The sequence below is a fragment of the Lontra canadensis genome, unplaced genomic scaffold (assembly GCF_010015895.1).
Source record: "Lontra canadensis isolate GAN:19392208 unplaced genomic scaffold, GSC_riverotter_1.0 scaffold59, whole genome shotgun sequence".
NCBI classification, from domain to species: Eukaryota; Metazoa; Chordata; class Mammalia; order Carnivora; family Mustelidae; genus Lontra; species Lontra canadensis.
Window position 1 is genome coordinate 10,262,409 of NW_022631053.1, and position 23,544 is coordinate 10,285,952.

The window sequence follows — 23,544 nt, forward strand, 5'->3', positions numbered from 1 at the left end:
TCTTATTAGTGTTGTGCTATATTCTAACTTCAGCCACACTTGCAAAAAAACACACTAGAGATCAGTATTCAACATGAGTTCTGAATAAGTGATTTTTCTTTAAGGAATGAAACATTTTATTTGTATCTTCAGATGCTAGGGTATAAATTTAACTTCTGTGATTCTCAAATATCCCTTCAAGAAGCCATAGGGTAGGAGTTTGGAATATCATATTGGCATGTGCATAATTGTCCCTCTGTATTCTTATACTTGTGTCATTTGGCTTATTTATCTTAGTCCCACTTGGCTTAGAATTTCTGATAAAGGACAGGATTTGAAGTTGTAGAAAAAGCACTCATAAAATGCAAAGGGTTACACAGTTTTTCTATATCATTCGAGTATAAAGATTGGGATGCCAAAAACTCAAAAGAGACCACTGGTGCCAGTTCCTTTCCAAGAAAAATAATCCTAAAGGTTTGGAATTTAGGAATGAATGTATGCCTATTTTCAGCTCCTGATTCAGCTTGTTAGGGAAACTGTCTTCTACATCTTTGGAGTGAACTCATGGGGTGGCTTCTTGAGACTGTAGGTGAAGAAAAGGTATTTACTCTAATGCTTGACTTGTGTGCTCTTTGTCCTGTCAGCCCACATAGCAGAAGGAACTAGAAGTTCTTGCTGGATGTAGGATTAATAGGGAGTAATTTGGGGGTTTCCAGTGTTCTTTTTTTCTTTCAGAGCCTCTAGAGTGAAAGGACAGTACTGGATCTGTCCCAGGTCTATGCACGGTAGAGCTGAATGACTATATTCAAATTTTGACTCAGCTCTGATTCTGTAATTCAAGAAGGACTAGACCCCATATTTTCATGAATAGCTGGTTCCTCTTTTAGTTCTGTAGGAGACAGCATTTTCCATTATGACCCTGGTTACTAAATTCTTAGCATTCTACACCTATTACCACATATGACCTTTTGAAGAGACATGTGATCTGGAACTCTAATAATTGATATTGAGGAAATCTGAATTCATTTCTTTGTTATGCCACTTGATTGGTGGCTACTGAAATTGTGTGTAACCTGTGTCACATGTCTGTTTTAAAAATGTGCACTGTAATAGAAACTGATTTCAGGGTTGCAGTGAGGCCTAGTGATGTAATGATTCTTTTATGTTTCAAGTTTCTGCTGGTCATGGGCAAGTCCATAATCTGCACATTTGTTACTAGTAGGTGGGGCTCTAATTAACTGGGGAACCTCTTTGAAATAAAGCTTTATAAAATACTTTATAAGTTATGTGCTGTAATTCTATAAGGGTGGTGGTGATTTCTAAAATTGACAAATCATGGAGACTATAGATTTTCATGAGTCTTTGTATTGAAAACTAATGTTTTAAAAAACGTTTCAGAATTATATTTTATTACCTGTTACCTGGACAGTTGACTTTAACCTTCCTGTGTTCCCCTTTCTTCACATACAAAATGAGGATACTAATAGTACCTACCTTACAGAATTAATAATAAAGGGGATAACTTATGTGAAGTGTACCAGTATCTGGTACATGGTAAATTACTTCTTATTAGTGCTTATTAGGTTTATTACTGTTCATAGTTGGATTAATAACAAAACTCCATAGCATGGCACAATAAGACATATAATCCAGAAAAGTTTAAATCCTGAGGAAATAAGTTAGATTTCACAATATCTGCTATGATCACTATTTAGGGCACACAGAATTATTTGAACTGGGAACCTGGTTGGCCATTGAACAAGTGGTTTAAATGCAGATAATCCAGAATAAGCCTCATTGGATTTTTATGCTCATTTTTAAAACAGTTACATGCTATTGGAGAAGTAGAACATTTGTTCATGTGGTCAAATACAGAGCATTAGTATCAGTTCTAAGCTCTGTAGAGACCAGAGTGAATATTTCACTTGCTCTCAGGCAAATCAAAAGCAATCTCTCCATCTTTGAATTGCTGCTACTGTAAATCACAATTAGAGTTAATCATACCCTTGAATTTCTGGTCTCACAAACCTTTTGCCTCTCAGTGTGTTCCTTTCTTCCCTTTCTTCCCCAATTTTTTTCCATCCTTTTTCCTAAATTTTTTTTTTTTCCATGAGCATTTGTTGAGCACTTACACAAGGCATAACCTATTGCCCTATAGTGTTCTTAGTGTTTAAAGAGTTTATAGCTTGCCGGTAGTGCTAAACAACATTGTTTAGTGGAGGGCTGTGAGGAAGGGCTTGGACTTATGGTCAGTGTGGATCAGTGGTAATTTGAGATAAATAGGATGGTCCTGAAAATGAATTTTTTAGATGTGAATGAAGGATAAAGGGGGTGGGACAGGGATTGAAGCTGGTGGGGCCATTTTTGGAGATTTTATTTTTGCATTTGTGATTCTAATATTTTAAGGTGTGAAGGACCCGGAAGAGTTTAGAGACATGGACCCTGTTAACAGTAGGAACAAAACAAGGAAAATTTTGAAGGAGAAATGGCAAAGCTTGGTGACCAGATACAAAGGGTACAAGCATAGGAAGAACTCAATGGAAGGGCTTGGTTTAGCATGAGTTGTGCATATTAGGAAGTTATTACTCATATTAATAGAGCAAACCTAGGAATAGGAAAAGAAAATGAATTATTTTATAGAATTTGAATACAAAGTGCCAGTAGGGTGTTTATGTAGAATTATGGGTTTCTAGTTACATTTCTAGTTTACATTTAACAGTAAATTTTTTAGTAGTTTATGTTAGGGATTATTTTTAACAATTTCCTTGTATTCTACAATACACTATACTCTGAAAAAAAAGTGTTATATTTACAGATATAGTTAATTATTTTATGTTCTAGTGGGCAAATAATCCATTGCATGATGTTCCTGATTTGATGGGTATGGTTTGCTTTAAATTATTTTTGGGTCCTAATATACTTGCTATTAATAAAGGATGCACATCATTTTAGCATTTGACTTGTAACATAAATAAAAATAAGCATTTCATAAAGATGATGTAATTGGCAAATGAGCTTTGAATAATGAGCTTTGAATAATACCCATTTGGATATTTGGAAAGGTCATTTTATCATTTGTTTCACTGCTTGATTATGAATATCAAAATGCAATGAGATGAAGTGTTTTAGCCTGTAAAATTTGTAGATGCTTTTTTTTTGGAATGGTAAATATATATATATAATTTTATTTCTTTTCAGCGTAACAGTATTCATTGTTTTTGCACCACACCCAGTGCTCCATGCAATACATGCCCTCCCTAATACCCCTCACCTGGTTCCCCCAACCTCCCACCCCCCGCCCCTTCAAAACCCTCAGATTGTTTTTCGGATTCCATAGTCTCTCATGGTTCACCTCCCCTTCCAATTTCCCTCAACTCCCTTCTCTCCATCTCCCCTTGTCCTCCATGCTATTTGTTATGCTCCACAAATAAGTGAAACCATATGATAATTGACTCTCTCTGCTTGACTTATTTCACTCAGCATAATCTCTTCCAGTCCCGTCCATGTTGCTACAAAAGTTGGGTATTCATCCTTTCTGATGGAGGCATAATACTCCATAGTGTATATGGACCACATCTTCCTTATCCATTCGTCCGTTGAAGGGCACCTTGGTTCTTTCCACAGTTTGGCGACCGTGGCCATTGCTGCTATGAACGTTGGGGTACAGATGGCCCTTCTTTTCACTATATCTGTATCTTTGGGGTAAATACCCAGTAGTGCAATTGCAGGGTCATAGGGAAGCTCTATTTTTAATTTCTTGAGGAATCTCCACACTGTTCTCCAAAGTGGCTGCACCAACTTGCATTCCCACCAACAGTGTAAGAGGGCTCCCCTTTCTCTACATCCTCTCCAACACATGTTGTTTCCTGTCTTGCTAATTTTGGCCATTCTAACTTGTGTAAGGTGGTATCTCAATGTGGTTTTGATTTGAATCTCTCTGATGGCTAGTGATGATGAACATTTTTTCATGTGTCTGATAGCCATTTGTATGTCTTCATTGGAGAAGTGTCTGTTCATATCTTCTGCCCATTTTTTGATATGATTCTCTGTTTTGTGTGTGTTGAGTTTGAAGAGTTCTTTATAGATCCTGGATATCAACGTTTTGTCTGTACTGTCATTTGCAAATATCTTCTCCCATTCGGTGGGTTGCCTCTTTGTTTTGTTGACTGATTCCTTTGCTGTGCAGAAGCTTTTGATCTTGATGAAGTTCCAAAAGTTCATTTTCGCTTTTGTTTCCTTCGTGTAGATGCTGTTTTTAAAACATGGTTAAAAGATCCAATAAAACAAGTTTATTGTAATGGTTTAATGGACACAGAGATGTGAAAGAATAAAATAATTCTATCCACCTTTTATGTTGAGGTGTTAGAATTTGAGGTGTATAGTTACATACCTTTTTGTCTCATTATGTAAATTTGTATGGCTAAATACTTGTATCCTTGGAAGTTTCTACAAAAATAAGATTATACTGTACATATCACTGACACTTAAATTTTTTACTTAAAAACACATGAACATCCTTCTCTATTAGACATGCAGAACTAATTCATTTTTTAAAAGCTGAATAATGTCTCATTCAGTTATTCCTGTGTTGAGGTTAGTTTAAGAAGTCTTAAATTGAGTCTCTTGGGGTTTTAGTTACAAAAGCCATTTATATACTAAATAAACATGAAAACTTTCTTCCTAATATTCATACTGTGTATTTCATTTTATTGTCTTACTGCTTTAGGTAGCATTACCAAAACAATAGTACATGATAGTAGTGAGAGATGTTTTATTTTAATAGCTATTAGTTTGGTATATTACTATTTAAGAATTTAATTAAAAAATCGGGGCACCTGGGTAGCTCAGTCAATTGGGCATGTGCCTTTGGCTCAGGTCAGGATCCCAGGGTCCTGGGATTGAGTCCTGCATTGGGCTCCCTGCTCAGTAGGGTGTCTGCTTCTCCCTTGCCTGTTGCTCCCCCTGCTTTGTGTGCATGCAGTCTTTATATTTTTTTAATTAAATTCTTTTTTTTTTTAATCTATGAATCAACATGAAATGCAGGACTTGGACAGCAACCCGTATGCAGCCACATAATTCCACTCCTACCCACCCTCCCATTTTGTCCACCTGCCTCCCCTCACCTGAGGCACCCAGCATTTTAACTCCCATGTATGTCATCATCTTGCTTTCTGTATATCCATACGTATTTATAAAAGTGTATATTGAGTTTATAAACCACCAAAAAGTAGGTTCTATTTAATTTTTCTCGCTTTTTAAACTTAGTGACAAGATGCATTCATACTGTTGTGTGTTGATGGAGTATGAAATTATATTTTTTCTGAATTCATTTGTTTTGACAAAGTGTTATATAGAACATTCCCATTTCATTTTTTTTCTTTTTTTTTAATTTTTTTTAAAGATTTTATTTATTTATTTGACAGAGATTACAAGTAGGCAGAGAGGCAGGCAGAGAGAAGGGGGGAAGCAGGCTCCTTGTTGAGCAGAGAGCCCGACGTGGGGCTCAATCCCAGGACTCTGAGATCATGACCTGAGCCGAAGGCAGAGGCTTAACCCACTGAGCCACCCAGGCGCCCCCCATTTCATTTCTGATAGAAATTAGACTTTTGACATCTCTAATGCTATATTTGCTAAATTCTGATTTTTTTCCCTTTAACCATCATTGTCAAACAGTACCTTTTAAGTGGTTAAAACCACTGACTCTGGAGCCAGATTCCCAGCATTTGAATCCCAGATGTGCTATTTAACATACGACTGGATTTTATTGACCCAATATCTGTGAAACTTTTGTTTTTGATAGACAAATCTAAACTGTTCACTGCTATTATGATGAATGTGCTATTATGATAAATGGTCTATTTAGTTTTGTTCCTTTTGTTTTTATTTGCAGCTCCATTGGTGATCAATTGTGGTTGTGAGTTTTTTAATCTCTATGTTGCAGATTCCTCATCTGTAATATGGAGTTAAAAATACCTATCTCTTATGGTGCTGTTTAAATGAATTAATATAAGTAAACTTACCAGAAGAGCACTTGACTGATAGTAAGCAGAAGGTTAGGTGTTGTTTGTGTTTCATATTGACATTCTGATTGTTTTCCCATATTTCTTTACTTACAATGGTTTTTTCCCTTTAAAATTGGAAATTCTGGGTATCTGTTTCTCTTTGGTAATACGCTTATATTTAAGTAGTTATATATACACTTATGTCTGGTATTTAAAAGTAAACAATTTTATCTCTTTGGCACTAAGCTATATGACTTATCCCAGTTCCCTCCTGCCCTAGGGAAATTTTTTCCAAGTTGAATATGCCAATTTTCAGTGTCATCAGCAGGATAGGGATGTTCAGGTGCCCCACATTTTATTACCATGCCATGTCCTTGCCAGTATTTTTCATTTTAGCCTTTTTGTTGGGGGGGGGCATATAATGTTCAGTTGTGTTTTAATTTGTATTTTAATGAGTATCAATTTTGGGGGGCATCATTTCATATATTACCCTTGATTTTATCGTGAAGTATTTGTCTCCCTTATTTTTGTTTCTTGTTGGTTTAAGATTAACTGTATAATCTGTATATAAGCCCTTTGTTTATATATACTGCAAATATCTTCTTCCATAATGGTGTTTTTTAGTGAACACAAGTTCAGTCTTATCAAATGAATAGTTTTTATGCTTAGTATTGTGTGTGTCCTAAGGAATCCTTTTTAAAATTTTTAACCAAGATTATGAAGATACTTTGTTACAGCATCTTCTAAGAACCTTATGAAGCAAATTTGGAATTGTTTTCTTTTTTGAAGTTCTTAGAGTATTGGAAAAAGTAGTGCCTTTTAAAAAATATTTAGTAGTATTTACTGATAAAGCCATTTGAGGTTGGAATTTTGGAAAAAATTGATTAGGATTCAATTTTTTTTATTTTTATTTTTTGAAGATTTTGTTTATTTGAGATAGATTGAGAGGAGAACATGATTGGTGGGGAGGGGGGGCAAAGGGAGAGGGAGAAGCAGACTCGATCCCAGGACTCTGAGATCATGACCTGAGTGGAAGACAGATGCTTAATGACTGAGCTCCCCAGGCACCCTAGGACTCAATTTTTTAAAAGTTATGTGGTTCTTTAGGCTTTTTAGTTCTTTATGGGTCAGTTTTGATAAGTTGTGTTTTTCCAAGAATTTTCTAGAAAACATTTATAAATTTGTTTCCATCAAGTTGCTTATAATAAATACTTGTTAATGTCTATAGCATCTTGATATGGGCTATTTTTTCCTTTTTAAAAAAACTCCTCCAGAATTGGATTTTTGGATTGGAATGTTTGTAATTTTATTGTAGGTAGGGACTCTTTTCCCCTCCCCCATTATCCTATCTTTTTATTTTTGCATTTCCTATTAATAGCTGTAGTGTTTCTATTAATGTTTTCCTTCTAATTTGGAGTTGTTACTTTAGTCTACACAGAACTCTCTATGCTTACTTACTCTCCTTGTCAGTCTACTTCAGACCGCTGTGCTTCCTTAATTGGATTGTGTTCCCATTTTACCTACTATTGCTAGCCAGCGAAATATTTGGTTTCTTAGGTCCAAGCTTGGGCAGACTTTAGGAGATTTCTCCCGCAGTGAGATATGGACAGGCCCTTCTAACCACCCATTCAAGTCTGTATGATTTTAATTATTTTAGACACCTCATGTAAGTGAAATCATATAGCTTTTTTTTTAAATTTTGTCACTGCTCATTTTACTTAGCATAATAACATCTTCAAGATTCATCCCTATTGTAGCATATAACAGAATTTCCTTTAAGGCTGAATAATCCATAGTATGTATATGCCACATTTCACTATCCATTTATCTGTTGATGGACATTCAAGTTGCTTCTACCTTTTGGCTATTATGAATAATGCTGCAATGAACATGGATGGGTGTGCATGTAGGTCTTCATGACCCTTTTTTTTTATATTTTTGAATATATACTTAGAAGTAGTATTGCTAGATCATATGGTAATTCTACTTGTAATCTTTTTTTTTTTTTTTACTACTTGTAATCTTTTTTAGGCACCTTTATATTTTCTGTAGTAGCTGTACCATTTTTATAATTCCAGCCGTAGTGTGCAGGGATTCTAATTTCTCCACATTTTTTGGCAACATTTAAGTTAGAGTAGCTATCCTAATTGGTGTGGAGTGATATTTCACTGTAGTTTTTTTTTTTTTTTAAATTATTTATTTATTTGACAGAGAGAGATCACAAGTAGGCAGAGAGGCAGGCAGAGAGAAGGGGGGAAGCAGGCTCCCTGCTAAGCAGAGAGCCCGATGCGGGGCTCGATCCCAGGACCCTGAGATCATGACCTGAGCCGAAGGCAGAGGCTTTAACCCACTGAGCCACCCAGGCGCCCCTTCACTGTAGTTTTGATTTGGATTTTTCTAATTAGGTTGAATATCCTGTCAACATGCTTATTGGCTATTCATATATTATCTTTGGTGAAATGTCTATTCACGTCTTTGGCCCATGTTTGAATAGGGCTCTTTTTGTGGAGTTGGAGGAGATTTTTGAAACCCCCTTCTGTGTGTATATATATGCATATATATATTTATATCTCCACTTGTTCAGGGAGTTCGATTTATGATACCTACCTTTCCTGTATTTCCAATAGAATGGAATTATCTTGCTCAGGGGAAAAAATAAAGAACAGTGGGTTCATGGAGCTTACATTTTTCAGTCCATAAATAGTATTTTTTTAAAGATTTTATTTATTTATTTGACAGAGATCACAAGGCAGATTCTGCTGCCACTAGTTTCCCTAATGAAAAAATGAAGGCTTTCCTGCTGGCCAAATAGCCAAATAGGAACCTCAGCCTGAAAAAGCCTAATCAGTGCTTTCCCCTTGGGCTTCCCAAAGCATCAGCTAAGCAAATGATCTAGAACCTGGCACGTCAGGATTTATGAGAGTAGAAATATGCCTCAATAGCTATGGAAGGCCATTTGTCTTCAGTAAAAAAATAATAATAAACCCCAAAATATAATGCAGGTGCTGTTATAGAGCACCATCACCCTAAAACTAAGGCTACACCTTTTATGAGATTTATCTGAAAAATTGTTTAAATCAGGGAATTATGGTACATGCAACTCCGCTCTAGGAACTATGAAACACTTGTCAATTACTCCCCAAAAGTAGTGAGAATGAAAAACTTTGTTTTCCACTTGCTGCAGGCTTGGGTAACAATGCACTGTGATTGCTAAACAGAATCCCACAGAGCTTCTGCCTCAAGAATTTCAGCGGCATCACAGCACAACCATATGAATAGGCATTTTTTAACTTTATAAACCTAGCAACAAAACAGCCAACTGTTTTTCCTAAACAAAGCAGTTACAGTCAATTTTTTAGAAGTGAACTTGAAGGGCATGTGTCCGTCAACAGCACTTACTTTTTTAATATAATTAGTAATAACAAAAGTAATAACTACCATTTACTGAGTACTGATTTAGTAGCTTTCGTTGGAATATCTAGTTTAGTCCTTGGAAACCTTATGGTCTGTGATGGCAGAATATGGCAATCCAAGATCCATAACACTTCGGCAAAGGAGTCACTAGAACTAAAAACCCTTAAAACAGATGCAAGGAAGGCATTTTTGTTCTCCTCTTGAGGGAAAAAAGACTTGGAGATCTTGTCTCCTATTCAGTACATTGCCTTTTCACTCTGTTGTGTCCTTTGATACAATTTTAAAACCTGGGGTCGTCCTGTTTGTTTGGTTGATTGTGCTTTGGTGTCTTACCCAACCAAAAACCCTTGTCAAATCCAACGTCATGAAACTTTTCTACCATGTTCTCTTTTAGGATTTATGGAGTTTGAGGTCTTTAATCGGTTTGTGAGTTTTCATAAGATAAGGCTCCAATTTCATTCTTCTGCGTGTGGATGTCCAGTTTTTCCGTCACCTCTTGTTGAGACCGTTTTCTCATAGAGGAGTCTTGGCACCCTTGCTGAAGATCATTTGACCATATATGTGGGTGTTTACTTCTGGGCTCTGTATTCTATTCCATTGATTTATATGCCAGTCTTGCTATGCACAGTCTTATATAAATCTTTCTGTTGATAGACGTTTTCCTTAGGTATGTATCTTGTAGAATTGCAGGGGTGGCATAGACCTGTGTCTAACTTGGAAATTGTCAAGTAGTTTTCCGAAGTGGTTGTTCTAACACTTAGTATTATTGGTTTTTCAAATTTAAGCCCTTTGGATAGGTAGAATCACTTTTTTTTTTTAAATTTTATTTTTTATTTTTTATTTTTATTTTTTTAAATCATTTTTTTAAATTTATTTTCAGCATAACAGTATTCATTGCTTTTGTACCACACCCAGTGCTCCATGCAGTCCGTGCCCTAATACCCACCACCTGGTTCCCCCAACCTCCCATCCCCCACCTCTTCAAACCCTTCAGATTGTTTTTCAGAGTCCATAGTCTCTCATTATTCACCTCCCCTTCCAATTTCCCCCAACTCCCTTCTCCTAACTCCCCGTGTCCTCCATGCTATTTGTTATGCTCCACAAATAAGTGAAACCGTATGATAATTAACTCTCTCTGCTTGACTTATTTCACTCAGCATAATCTTTTCCAGTCCCATCCATGTTGCTACAAAAGTTGGGTATTCATCCTTTCTGATGGAGACATAATACTCCATAGTGTATATGGACCACATCTTCCTTATCCATTCGTCCGTTGAAGGGCATCTTGGTTTTTTGACTCTAGGTTGAATTGTTAATTCAAAGCACTTAAAATTATTCTGAAATTTATCCTTAAATATGTGTACTTGTTGTGTCTTCCTACTACAGTGTAACCTTTATGATGTTCTATTGGCTCTTCAGTTTCTAAATGTTTCCTGGTTTAGAGTATGCATCAATGTTTACGTGAAATAGATGAACAAATCCGTATATTTATGTTCTTCCTAATAACTCTGAGACTTGTATATAATTATACAACATATATATAGTACATAATTATATACATATGTATGTATATAATTATATAATATATATAATTTATAATATATAAATTATGTCTGAGCTCTTTTCCAAGATCTATTAAGCGGTCATGGATATTTTAGTGGTGGAGTCACCCCAGGAGAAAGATTTTAGGACAAAATTTTAGGGCCATACACTCAGTTTGCCAAATTCAGAATTTCCCACTGAGGTGAATTTTAAAACGTAAGCACACAGTAATATTAAAAGGTAGGAGGGTTTGGGAATCTGTGGAAACAATGCTCTTGTTTCTTACAAGCATAGGGTCGCTGCTTACTTAAAAGGAAGTTATTTTTGTAATAGTTTTATATTTGTCTAATCTTTATAGTACAACTAAGTCTGAGTAGTTTCCAGGGCCTTTGATTTTTTTCTTAACTCATTCTTTGGTGTACTCTTCCATTGAAAATACTTCCACAAAACAGTTGTCTGAAAAAAAGAGAAAAAGGAGGAGATAAAAAATGGAGAAGGACATAGGATGAGCAACTATGCTGCTTATAATTTTTTTTCTAATAGCACAAATAATTAGTTTCTATAAATGCATAGGACTTAAATATCACTTCTGTAATAATCTCTAATGTTGAATAATTTGCTATATTTAAACATAAACATGTTATTTGGTATTTTATATAATCAAGTATTATAAAATTTATATCTACATCTAACTTTCTGGATTCAAAAAGCCACCATTGTTCTATGGTTTGATTTTTCTGTCTATGGTGATATTCACTTAAGTCTAACAAAAGCTTCTCCATATTGTCTTCAAAATGTGATTACTTTGTAATGGGTTGAAATGCCATTGGCTTGAGGGCCTAATTTACCTACTAAAAAAAAAAAGGGAATTCCTTGATTTTTTTTATGAACACAGTGGTTAATAAATGGACTTGACCAGCCACAGCTGTTTAAAAAAAAAAAAAAAAAAAAAGACTTAGGGCACCTGGGTGGCTCAGTGGGTTAAGCCTCTGCCTTCAGCTCAGGTCATGATGTCGGGGTCCTGGGATCAAGCCCCACATCGGGCTCTCTGCTTAGCAGGAAGCCTGCTTCCCCCTCTCTCTCTGCCTGCCTCTCTGCTGACTTGTGATCTCTGTCTGTCAAATAAATAAATAAAAAAAAAACTTAAAAAAAAAAAGACTTAGAGTTTGTTTTTTCTTAGGGCAATCTATGAAAATGAGCATTTTATTACTAGGCATAGTAATCCTCATGATACTGTTGCATAACACTGTTTAACTTCTTTTTATCCTTGTGTTTCACATTGGAAGCGGATGTGTATGTATTAAATTTTTGTGCAATATTTTTAGTCCCATCTAATTTAATGGCTCTGCATTATATTCTCTTTTCCCCCTAGAAAGTCAAATAAAGCAGACCACTTTACCCCTTCACAACAACAGCAACATGAAAGAAGATCTTAATGTAAAGAAGGAAATGGTTCTAGGGTACCCTTCAAAAAATAAATCCTTGGAAGATGAAAGAAGTCCATTACATTCCAGGAAAAAACGTTTCTTATCCTATCCAAGATATGTGGAAGTCATGGTTACAGCTGATGCCAAAATGGTTCATCATCATGGACAGAATCTGCAGCACTATGTACTAACTCTAATGTCAATTGTAAGTAAATCTGTCCTTTAAACTTTCTAAGATGTTTAATGTTTTCTTCACATTTATTGAAAATCTCTGAAAACACTTACTGAAAATACTTGAATTATTCTTTATCGCATGAATGCTCTCTATCCCTTGGTAAAGGGAAGATCCTGATAGCACTGATCTTTTGCCCCTTGAATCTGATTTTTAAACCCTCTTATTTCTGCATAGAAATAAGAGGGTTTAAATAATATTTTGCTTCTGTTACAGTTGCCAAATCAGAAATTGTGGCAAATGATACTTTATTTTTTAAGTTTTTAATTCTAGCATAGTTAATATAATGTTATATTAGTTTCAGGTGAATAAGTATAGTGATTCAAACATTTTATACATTGTTCAGTGTTCATTGTGATAAATGTACTCTTTGATCCCCATCACCTGTTTCCTCCACCTCCCCCTCTGGTAACTGTCAGTTTTCTACTGTTAAGGGTCTGTTTCTTGGTTTTTCTTTTTTTTTTTTCCTTTGCTTGTTTGTTTTGTTAAATTCAACATGTGAGTGAGATCATATGATACCTGTCTTTCTCTGACTTATTTTGCTTAGCATTATACTCTCTAGCTCCATCCATGTTGTTGCAAATGGCAAGGTTTCATTTTTTATGGCTGAGTAATTTTCCATTTGTATATGCATATATACTGCCTCTTTTTTAACCATTCATTTATCTGTGGATTCTTGGGCTGCTTCTATAATCTGGCTATTGTAAATAATGCTTCACTAAGCAGGGGTGCATGTATCCCTTTAAATTTTTTTTTTTCTATTTTTGGATAAATACCCAGTAGTGTGATTACTGCATTGTAGGGTAGTTCTATTAACTTTTTGAGGATCCTCCACACTATTTTTTACAGTGGCTACACCAGTGTGCCTTCCCACGAACAGTGCAAGAGGGTTCCTTTTTCTCCACATCCTCAGCAATGCTTGTTTCTTGTGTTTTTGAGTTTGGCCATTCTGACAGGTATGAGGTGATATCGCCTTGTTGTTTTGATTTGCATTTCCCTGATGATGAGTAGTGTTGAGCATCTTTTCATGTGTTAGCCATTTGGATGTCTTTTGAGAAATACTTTTCATATATTCTGCCAGTTTTTAAATTGGATTATTTGTTTTTAGGGTATTGAGTTGTATCAGTTCTTTATACTGGATATGCCATTTGTAGATATCTTCTCCCATTCCATAGGTTGCTTTTTAATTTTGTTGTTTCCTTTGCTATGCAGAAGCTTTGTAATTTTTTTTAGAAGCTTTGTATTTTTTTTTAGAGCGTGTGTGTGTGTGTGTGTGTGTGTGTGTGTGTAGTATATTTTTGCTTTTATTTTCCTTGCTTTAGGAGATAGCTCTTAAAAAAAAAAAAAAACCTGTTGCTATGGCTGATGCCAGAGAAATGTTGTCTGTTTTCTCTTCTAGGGTTTTTATGGTTTCAGGTCTCACACTGAGGTCTTTAATCCATTTTGGGTTTATTTTTGTGCATAGTGTGAGAAAGTGATCCAGTTTCATTCTTTTGCATGTAGTCATCCAGTTTTCCCAACACCATTTGTTGTAGAGACTTTTTTTTTTTTTTTTTTCCCATTGGGAAAAATGGGAGAAATTCCGATTGGATATTCTTTCCTGTTTTGTTGAAGATTAATTGACCATATAGTTGTGGATGTATTTCTGGGTTTTCTGTTTAGTTGATCTACATGTCTATTTTTATGCTTTAATTACTATAAGTTTGTAATATAACCTGAAGTCTGATATTGTGATGTCTTTAACTTTGCTTTTCTTTTTAAGATGCTTTGGTTATTCTTTTGTCGTTCCATACAATTTTAGGATTACTTGTTCTAGCTCTGTGAAAAATGCCATTGGTATTTTGATAGGGATTGTATTAAATGCATAGATTTCTTTGAGTAGTATTGACATTTTAACAATGTTCTTCCAACCCATGAGCATGGAATGCCTTTCATTTCTTTGGGTCTTCTTGAACTTTTTTCATCAGTGTTTTATAGTTTTTAGAGTATAAGCTTTTCACCTCTTTGGTTAAGCTTCCTAGATATTTTGTTTTTAGAACACTTGTAAATGGGATTCTTTTCTTTCTCTTTCTGCTACTTCATTACTGGTATATAAAAATGGAACAAATTTCTGTACATTGATTTTTATATCCTGTGACTTTACTGAATTTATTTTTCAGTTCTAGTAGTATTTTGGAGTCTTCAGCGTTTTCTGTGTATAGTATCACCACATCTGCAAGTAGTGAAAGTTTTACTTCTTAACAATTTGGATGCCTATTATTTTGTTTGTTGTCTAATCGCTGTGGCTAGGATATCCAGTACTACGCTGAATAAAGGTAATGAAAGTGTGATACCCTTGTCATGTTCCTGATCTTAGAGGAAAAGTTCTGTTTTTCCCATTGAGTATGATTTTGGCTGTGGGTTTTCTTTTTCTTTTTCTTTCTCTTTTTTAAGATTTTATTTATTTATTTGAGAGAGAGCACACAAGCATGGGGAGGGGCAGAGGGAGAGAGATAAGTAGACTTCCCACTGAGTGGGGAGTCTAACATTGAGCTTGATCCCAGAACCCTGAGATCATGACCTGAGCTGAAGTGAGATGCTTAACCAAATGATCATACCACCCAGGTGTCCCAGCTGTGGGTTTTTCATATAAGGCCTTTATTTAGGTTGAGGTACGTTTTCTCTAAACCTACTTTATTAGGGTATTTTTTGTTGTTGTTGTTGTTTTGTTTGTTTGTTTTTTGTTATCATGAATGGATGTTTTCCTTTGTGAAATGCTTTTACTGGATGTATTCAAGTGATCATATAGTTTTTATCCTTAATAATATGGTGTATCACATTGATTGATTTGCGAATATTGAACCATCCTTGTATCCAGGGAGTAAATCCTGTTTGATTGTGGTGAATGATTTTTGTTGTTGTTGTTGGATTCTGTTTATTAGTATTTTGTTGAGGATTTTTGCATCTATGTTCATCAGAGACACTGGTCTGTAGTTCTCTTTTTGTGTGATATCTTTATCTGGTTTTGATATCAGGATGATACTAAACTCATAGAGTGAATTTGCAAGTTTTCCTTCCTCTTTGATTTTCGGAATAGTTTGAGGAGAATAGGTATAAACTCTAAATATTTGGAATTCACCCATGAAGACTTCTAGTCCTGGACTTTTGTTTATTGGGAGGTTTTGTTTTGTTTTTTTAAGATTTTTTAGTTTATTTATTTGACAGAGATCACAAGTAGGCAGAGAGGCAGAGAGAGAGGGGGAAGCAGGTTCTCCATTGAGCAGAGAGCCCAATGCGGGGCTCGATCCCAGGACTCTGGGATCATGACCTGAGCGAAGACAGAGGCTTTAACCTGCTGAGCCACCCAGGCACCCCACTGGGAGTTTTTTGATTACCGATTCAATTTCATTGCTGGGAATCATTCTGTTCAAAGTTTCTATTCCTGCTTCAGTTTTGGTAGATTATATGTTTTTAGGAATTCATTTAAGTTATCCAATTTGTTGGTATATAATTTTTTATAATCTCTTAAAACTGTTAGTATTTCTGTGGTGTTGGTATTTCTTTCATTTGTGAGATTTGTGACTTTGAGTCCTCTTTGTGATGAGTCTGGCTAGAGGTTTTGTGGATCCTTCAAAGAACTAACTCATGGCTTCATTGATCTTTTCTGCTTTTTTAAAAAAAATTCTGTATTTATGCTCTAATCTTTATTATTTCCTTCTTTCTGTTGGTTTTGGGTTTTGTTTCTTTTTCTGGCTCCTTTAGGTTTAAGGTTAGATTGTTCATTTGACATTTTTCTTGCCTCTTGAGGTAGGCCTATATCGCTATAAACTTCCTTCTTAGAACCATTTTTGCTATATTCCAAAGACTTTGGACCATTGTTTTCATTTTCATTGGGAGAAATGATTTTCTTTTTAAAGATTTTATTTATTTATTTGACAGAGATCACAAGTAGGCAGAGAGGCAGGCAGAGAGAGAGAGGGGAAAGCAGGCTTACTGCTGAGCAGAGAGCCCGATGTGGGGCTCGATCCCGGGATCCTGGGATCATGACCTGAACTGAAGGCAGAGGCTTTGACCCACTGAGCCACCCAGGCGCCCCTGGGCGAAATGATATTTCAAATTATAAATGTATTTATGGGGATAAAAGGATAGGCTAATATCGAGAGAGAGCTGCTTTAGCAAATTTGGAATGTAAGATCACAGTAGCTGTGAGAGTTACTGATCTGACATTAACATCTCTTTTGAGCAGGGGTGGTGGCAGTATCCATGGAACAGAATTCTAGACCTAGTGAAGGAGCTATACAAATATATCCTATACATACACCTACTTAAATCTGTTGTCTGGGACATTTCTGGATTTAGGACTGTTTTGGAGTAATTACTAAAAACACCCACCTTTCATGCTCAGGAGTCTCCTGATTTAGTTAATGAATTATATAGTGACTTATTTATACAGATTTAGGGTATTGGAATACACATAATGGCTGGAAGTACCTGTATTCACATGTAGGGAATTCAGGTCCACTTGATTGAACAGCTTGGCCAGCATACATCTATTGGCCATTGTAAAGTTTTCTTAGCTAGAAATGCCCACTTAAGTACATTTTGACTTGACACTGAGACCCTATTGTTCTCCTTATATATAATATTTCACCTTAAATTTTTATGATTATATGTGCTAAGAATAAATAGCCTATGTTGCCTAAGTACAGTATTTGGTACAAAGTGGGCATTTATAGTTAATGAAAGATAGAATGAATAAGTGATTAATACTTTTTTCAGAATGCATGGCATTGTAAAGTAGACAAAAAAAACAGATGATTCAAAATGATTTCTGAAATTGTACAAAATGGACACTTGTTGACTTGAAATTTTTAAAATGAAAACAGAGCTATACATATAAGTTTATCTTGATAACATGGTTTTACCTCTGAATCTGAAGTAATTAGATGTGTAATTTTCTAGATGTATAATTATCTACATGTGGGTGTGGCATGATCATTATGAGGAGATTCTAATGACAGCACTGACACAGAGGATGTTCGTTGATAATGAAGGAAATTGAATCAATTATATGGAGCAGTAGAGGGTAAACTTTGTAATTTTAAGTGGTTAAAGGAGATATTCATTAAGAAAATTGTGGGGAGGAGGGTAGAAGATACTGAGGGGAAAATATTAGATTTTGTAAATGCAACAGTTGTGAAGACTGCTTAATGATGAGCAACTTTGATACCTGTGCTGTGCAAATATGGACTAGAAGGAGGAAAGGAAAATAAGAAGAATGTTTATCGGAAAAATTTTGGAATAGCTACACACAGTTTTGGTGATAATGGCATTCTCAGAAGAGTTTTGTTACCTGTATTTCACATAAAAATCAATATAATTACTGTTTGGAAGATACTGTGACATAACTTGGAGATTACTGAAGTTGCCCATGGGAGTTTTAAAGCCACAGCTCATCAAGGGCAAAACAGACCTTTTGACTTCATAGAAAGTAAATTAGCTTCTGAGATTGCTTGAAACAGTAGCCCAACGTGTGTACTTTCTAGGTTCTTAGTTCCACTAGGAGAGCCAATTTCAGTTGAGGATGAGATGTTAATAGATCTAGTCAACTGGTTGTGTTGAGCTCTCATTCATAAGGAGATAGACCACAGCAGGGTCAGGAAAAAGGGAGGCATTCCAAATGTAGATGGATTGGAGGAAAAATTTACTCTCTTTTGAGGTGGTTTGGGTTTTGTATATGCTTTCTTTCCTCTTCAGAGGTCAAATTTCAGATGATTTAAAATTACAGAGTTTAATGCTTTCTCCATTCTTTTTCATTAAAAGAATGTGTGGAATTTAAGAAACAAAAATAAGGATATGGATAAAGAGCCAAACCAAGGAACACTCCTGACTGCTGATTACTAGAGAGGAGGTGGGTGGGAGGATGGGTGAACCGGGTGATGGGTGTTAAGGAGCACTGATGTTGTATGGTGTTCCATACAACACCCAGGGTTGAATCACTGTAATGGACACCTGAAACTAATATTACTATGATTACGCTGTATGTGTAACTAATATTATACTGTATGATAACTACTGGAACTTAAATAAAAAGTTAAAGAATGTTCACAGGAAAAACCATGATCACAACTATATTTGCAGATATAAACCATGTGAAAGGTAATTGTGACCGAGAGTGACACTCTCCTTGTATCGCCTGGGACTTTCCTAGTTTTAGTGTTAAGACTCCTGTCCCTGGGGGCGCCTGGGTGGCTCAGTGGGTTAAAGCCTCTGCCTTCAGCTCAGGTCATGATCCCAGGGTCCTGGGATTGAGCCCCACATGGGGCTCTCTGCTCAGCGGGGAGCCTGCTTTCCTCCCTCTCTCTCTGCCTGCCTCTCTGGCCTGCTTGTGATCTCTGTCTGTCAAATAAATAAATAAAAATATATTAAAAAAAAAGACTCCTGTCCCTGGAAACCCCGTAGTCCTAGGCAAACCGGGACAGTTAGGCACACCTTGTAGAGATGGTTAAATCTAGTTCAACTTGTTTTATCTCCACTCATGAGTTCCATTTCCAAAATTGCTCTGAAGAGGTAAGAGGAATGCTGTCGCTATGTAAGTATCCGCGGGTGTTTCCGGTTGAGGAAGGAGCCATTGAGATCTTGCACATTCTATCCTGTTTTTTAAGAAAGACTGAACTGCATTTATTCAAACACACACAGGATATTGGTAATGATTTTGGTGATAGTAATTTAGGAAAAAGACAGGAAAATGTGATTTAGACTTGAAGTATAATTGTGAACCACTTAAAGAAAAGTTCAAAGTCACAAAAAAGTTTTTGTGTGTTGGCTCCAGATAAAATAGGGAGAATAGCTGAATGCTTCAGCACTGAGCCAAATGGATTATATACACCATTTAGAGAATTATCTACTCTTAACCATCCTGCACAAAGTACACATTTGTACTATCTTAAACTGTTTCTTTACTCAACAATTTAACAAACTGTGTACAGTGATACAGAAATGTTGTGTGATTTAATTCACTAGAGTTGCTATACAAATAGCATAATGATCTTATTCAAAATGATTTCAGCATGAAAATTGGAAAGAATTGTGTATAGCATATCTAATGAAATGAGTTTATGTTAAATGCTCAGAGATGTTGAGGTATATTCTATACAAAAGTGTTTATCTTTAGAGAATTTGGGTGACAGTATTTGATTAAAATGGCATTTACATATAGTTAAACTACCAACGTATTTTTCAACTAGAGGAGTTACTTTCTTCAACAGACTTACTTTGATATTCAGTGACTTATTTAATAAACCTTGAAGATATTTACTAGATCAGAGGCTCTGTGCTCCGTTGGGTTCACAAAGGCTTGACTTTTTAATATTCACCTTCTTAGATATTTAATCATGTAAATTTAAGGAGCACCATATGATCATCAGGAATTAGCCCTGTTTATTAAAATATATTTGCTGTTAGAGGCATTTGTCAACAAAAACGCTCACTTGTATTATACTGACTTAATATCCTTGCTTTCACTGATGTAATTCAGGGTAGACAATTTTCAACCACACTAAAATAAAAACTTAATAATGTACTTTTTATATTTCAGTTATGACCATTAATGTTTGCTTTTCCTTTCTTCAACTCTGTTCTAATTATTTAATTTTAATTTTTTTAATTGAAGTATAGTTGACCTATTATGTTTCAGTTTAATTCTCTGCGCATACATACTTTGCATGTAGTGGAATGTAATTTTCTAACTTTGAGCAAAAAGATGTGACAAGAGTAGAGATCCTTATAAACAAAATCTCTTCACTTTGTTAAAATCAGTTTTACATAGGTGATTTTGAAGGTGAAGTGGTCAAAAGCTACAAACTTCAGTTACAAGTCCTAGGGGTATAACACACAGCATGGTGAATGTTTGACATGGTGATAATTTTATGTTTGAAAGTTGTTTAGAGTAGATCTGAAAAGCTCTTACCACAAGAAAAAAAATTATAACTGTGTATGGTAGATGTTAACTTATTGTGGTGATCATTTCACAATATATACATTTATCAAATCATTGTTGAATATCTAAAAGTAATATGTCTGTTATCTCAAATGGCTAAAATGATAAAAATGAAGATAGCCTGTAAGCATATCATATGTACATTTGCTGAAGCTCTATATACAGATTACTTCAAAATAGTTGGTCAGTTAATGGTGACAGTAACTTCATGATTTGCATGAAGTGTATTTTGCCTAGAATTTGCTTGACACATTTAAACAATAGAATTTATACAATTTCTTCTCTACCTTATTTTTAAAAAATATTTATTTATTTATTTGACAGACAGAGATACAAGTAGGTGGAGAGGCAGGCAGAGAGGGACGGAGATGGGGTTGCGGGGGGAAGCAGACTCCCTGCTGAGCAGAGACCCCCCCCCCATGCGGGACTCGATCCCAGGACCCTGGGATCATGACCTGAGCTGAAGACAGAGGCTTTAACCCACTGAGCCATCCAGGCGCCCGTCTTCTCTACCTTTTTTGATAAATGTCTGTGAATTATTGTTTTGTGAGATCTATCTGTAAAAGAAACCTAAACCTGATATGCTAGGGGAACAAATGCTTAAAGAATAAAAGATTCAATACATTTTTAACTAGATCAATAAAAATTCTAAAATGCAGCCCTCTAACATGTGGTGATTATAGTTACATATATCAGTATTGCATGGCTCTGTAGAACAAGAGGTCACCTTAGATATCTGTTCTAACGTTTTCTAAGGTGTAGTCTGTGGAATGGAGTACTAGAACTGTGATATGCTCCATAGCAAGAAGGGGAAAAAGTGTTCAAGCATGTGTGTGAAATAATACTTCTCAAGATGCTGAAGATACCTACTTAACTTTTTTACTAAATGTTTCTCAAACTGTGGAATGATTTTGTTCCTTAAAACAAATTCTCTCCACGGGGCACCTGGGTGGCTCAGTGGGTTAAAGCCTCTGCCTTCGGCTCAGGTCATGATCTCAGGGTCCTGGGATCGAGCCCCGCATGGGGCTCTCTGCTCAGCAGGGAGCCTGCTTCTTCCCTCTCTCTCTGCCTGCCTCTCTGCCTACTTGTGATCTCTCTCTATCAAATAAATACATAAAATATAAAAAAAAAACAAAAACAAATTCTCTCCACACTCCTCCCCAAATAGCATGTGGTAAATGTGCTAGGGCATTGTGACCAAGGGTGTTCTGTGCCTCAACATGGTTGTAGGTATTGAGACAAAAAGTAGATAGACCAAATTCCTGAACTGAGAAGCTTCCTTGTAACTAGCAATAGAGCTAGAACTAAAACCAAGGTCTCCTGACAACCTAAGAGTTCTTTGAAGCCACGGTCAAGTGACTATAGCAGAGCAATGTCATGAAACATATGAGGGTTCTGAAAGCAATTTTTTGTACCAAGAGTTAATTAAAAGGGCTTAGGGTGGAATGCTGAAATTCCCTAAATGGTTAGAGCTAAAGCCAATAAGCTTATTAATGTATTCATGAAGAACTAGCAAACATGGTACCCTACCATCGTGGCAATCTAAAACGGGGTGGTAGTTTGGGGATGAGAGAAACACGTATATGCCAATTAGAAAAGCCTCTGAGTAATGAAACGGGCCCCGTGGTCATTCATCTGCCTGTTTCATAATTCCGTTTAATTGAATAGTTATATCATTGCATCTTAATAAATATCCAAATACAGTAAAAGGTATGTATATATTGAATATGATCACATCGATGATGGTCAGCACATACAAGAAGAAATTCATACGATTAAATAGGATAACCTTAATTACTTCAGGATACCATTTTAGTATAAAAGCAAAATACTAATCTGAGGGTTTTGGGGAGAGAGGTGTGTGTGAAGAATTAAATTGAACCCTCTGGATCTTCTACCTCTGGAAGAATGAGGGTTTTTTTTTAAGTTTTTATTTAAATTCCAGTTAATGTACAATGTAATATTAGTTTCAGGTGTACAATATAGTGATTCAACAATTCCATATAACACCCAGTGCTCATTATAGCAAGTGTGCTCGTTAATCCCCCCACCTGCCTCCCCTCTGGATGTAGCATCAGTTTATGCTCTATGGTGAAAAGTCTGTTTCTTGGTGCCCCCACTTTGTTCCTTAAATTTCACATTTGCGTGAAATCACACGGTATTTATATCTGATTGTTACATTTCACTTAGCATGTTACATTTCACTTAGCATCATACTCTGTAGCTTCATCCATGTCATCATAAATGGCAAAATTTCATTCTTTTGTATGGCTGAGTAATATTCCGTTATAGATATATTTACTACATATTCCTTATAGATCTGTTACTTTTCAGGTGCAGTATCTGTTTCCTTCTGAAACTCAATATTTTTAAGACTATATATTTTGTAGCTGATACTAAAATATCTGGATTGTCATTTTTAGTCAACATCTTTGGGGCAATGAGTAGAGAAATTAGCTGTGTAGATACTTCATAATACTTAAGCTTTTTTCTATGTGGAGTAACTGGGAATACATGGCTTCCTGTGACATAAAAGTCTTTACAACCGTTCGTTTTTAAGGGGGAAAAGAGCCTTTGTGCATACCTTTGAGATGTATTATTTACTTTGTAATTTGACTTAGAAAAGCATCCACTTTTAAACTCACTGCATCAGAGGATAACTCTGTAGTTACGAGTATGTGTATACTTTGTTTTCTATGGGAGAAAAGTATTTTTTTTTTTTTTAAGTAACATGGAAAATATCAGCTCAACAACTTTCCACAGCTCTCATTTTCAAGTGAGCAATACTGCAGTGGTAACAGACTTGAATGCTTGAAATTGCCAACGATTTGATTGTCACTGTCTTAACTTACTCTCAACCCCTCTTCCAAACCAACACTTTTGCCAAAAAATGCTATTGCCAGAGCTGAAGGCAACATGGTTGGTAGACCAACCTGTAAATATTTGTGGCTGTGCAGCTAAAACCACAGA

At 35.7% G+C, this 23,544-nt stretch overlaps 1 protein-coding gene across 1 annotated transcript in view; it reads left to right on the forward strand.

The window, feature by feature from the left end:
• ADAMTS20 (ADAM metallopeptidase with thrombospondin type 1 motif 20) overlaps positions 1-23,544 on the forward strand; it is a 190,081-nt gene that overhangs the window by 27,048 nt on the left and 139,489 nt on the right. Inside the window, exon 4 of the mRNA XM_032876992.1 lies at positions 12,310-12,569. Within this exon, the coding sequence (XP_032732883.1) occupies positions 12,310-12,569 (260 nt within the window). The remainder of the gene's footprint in view (positions 1-12,309; positions 12,570-23,544) is intronic.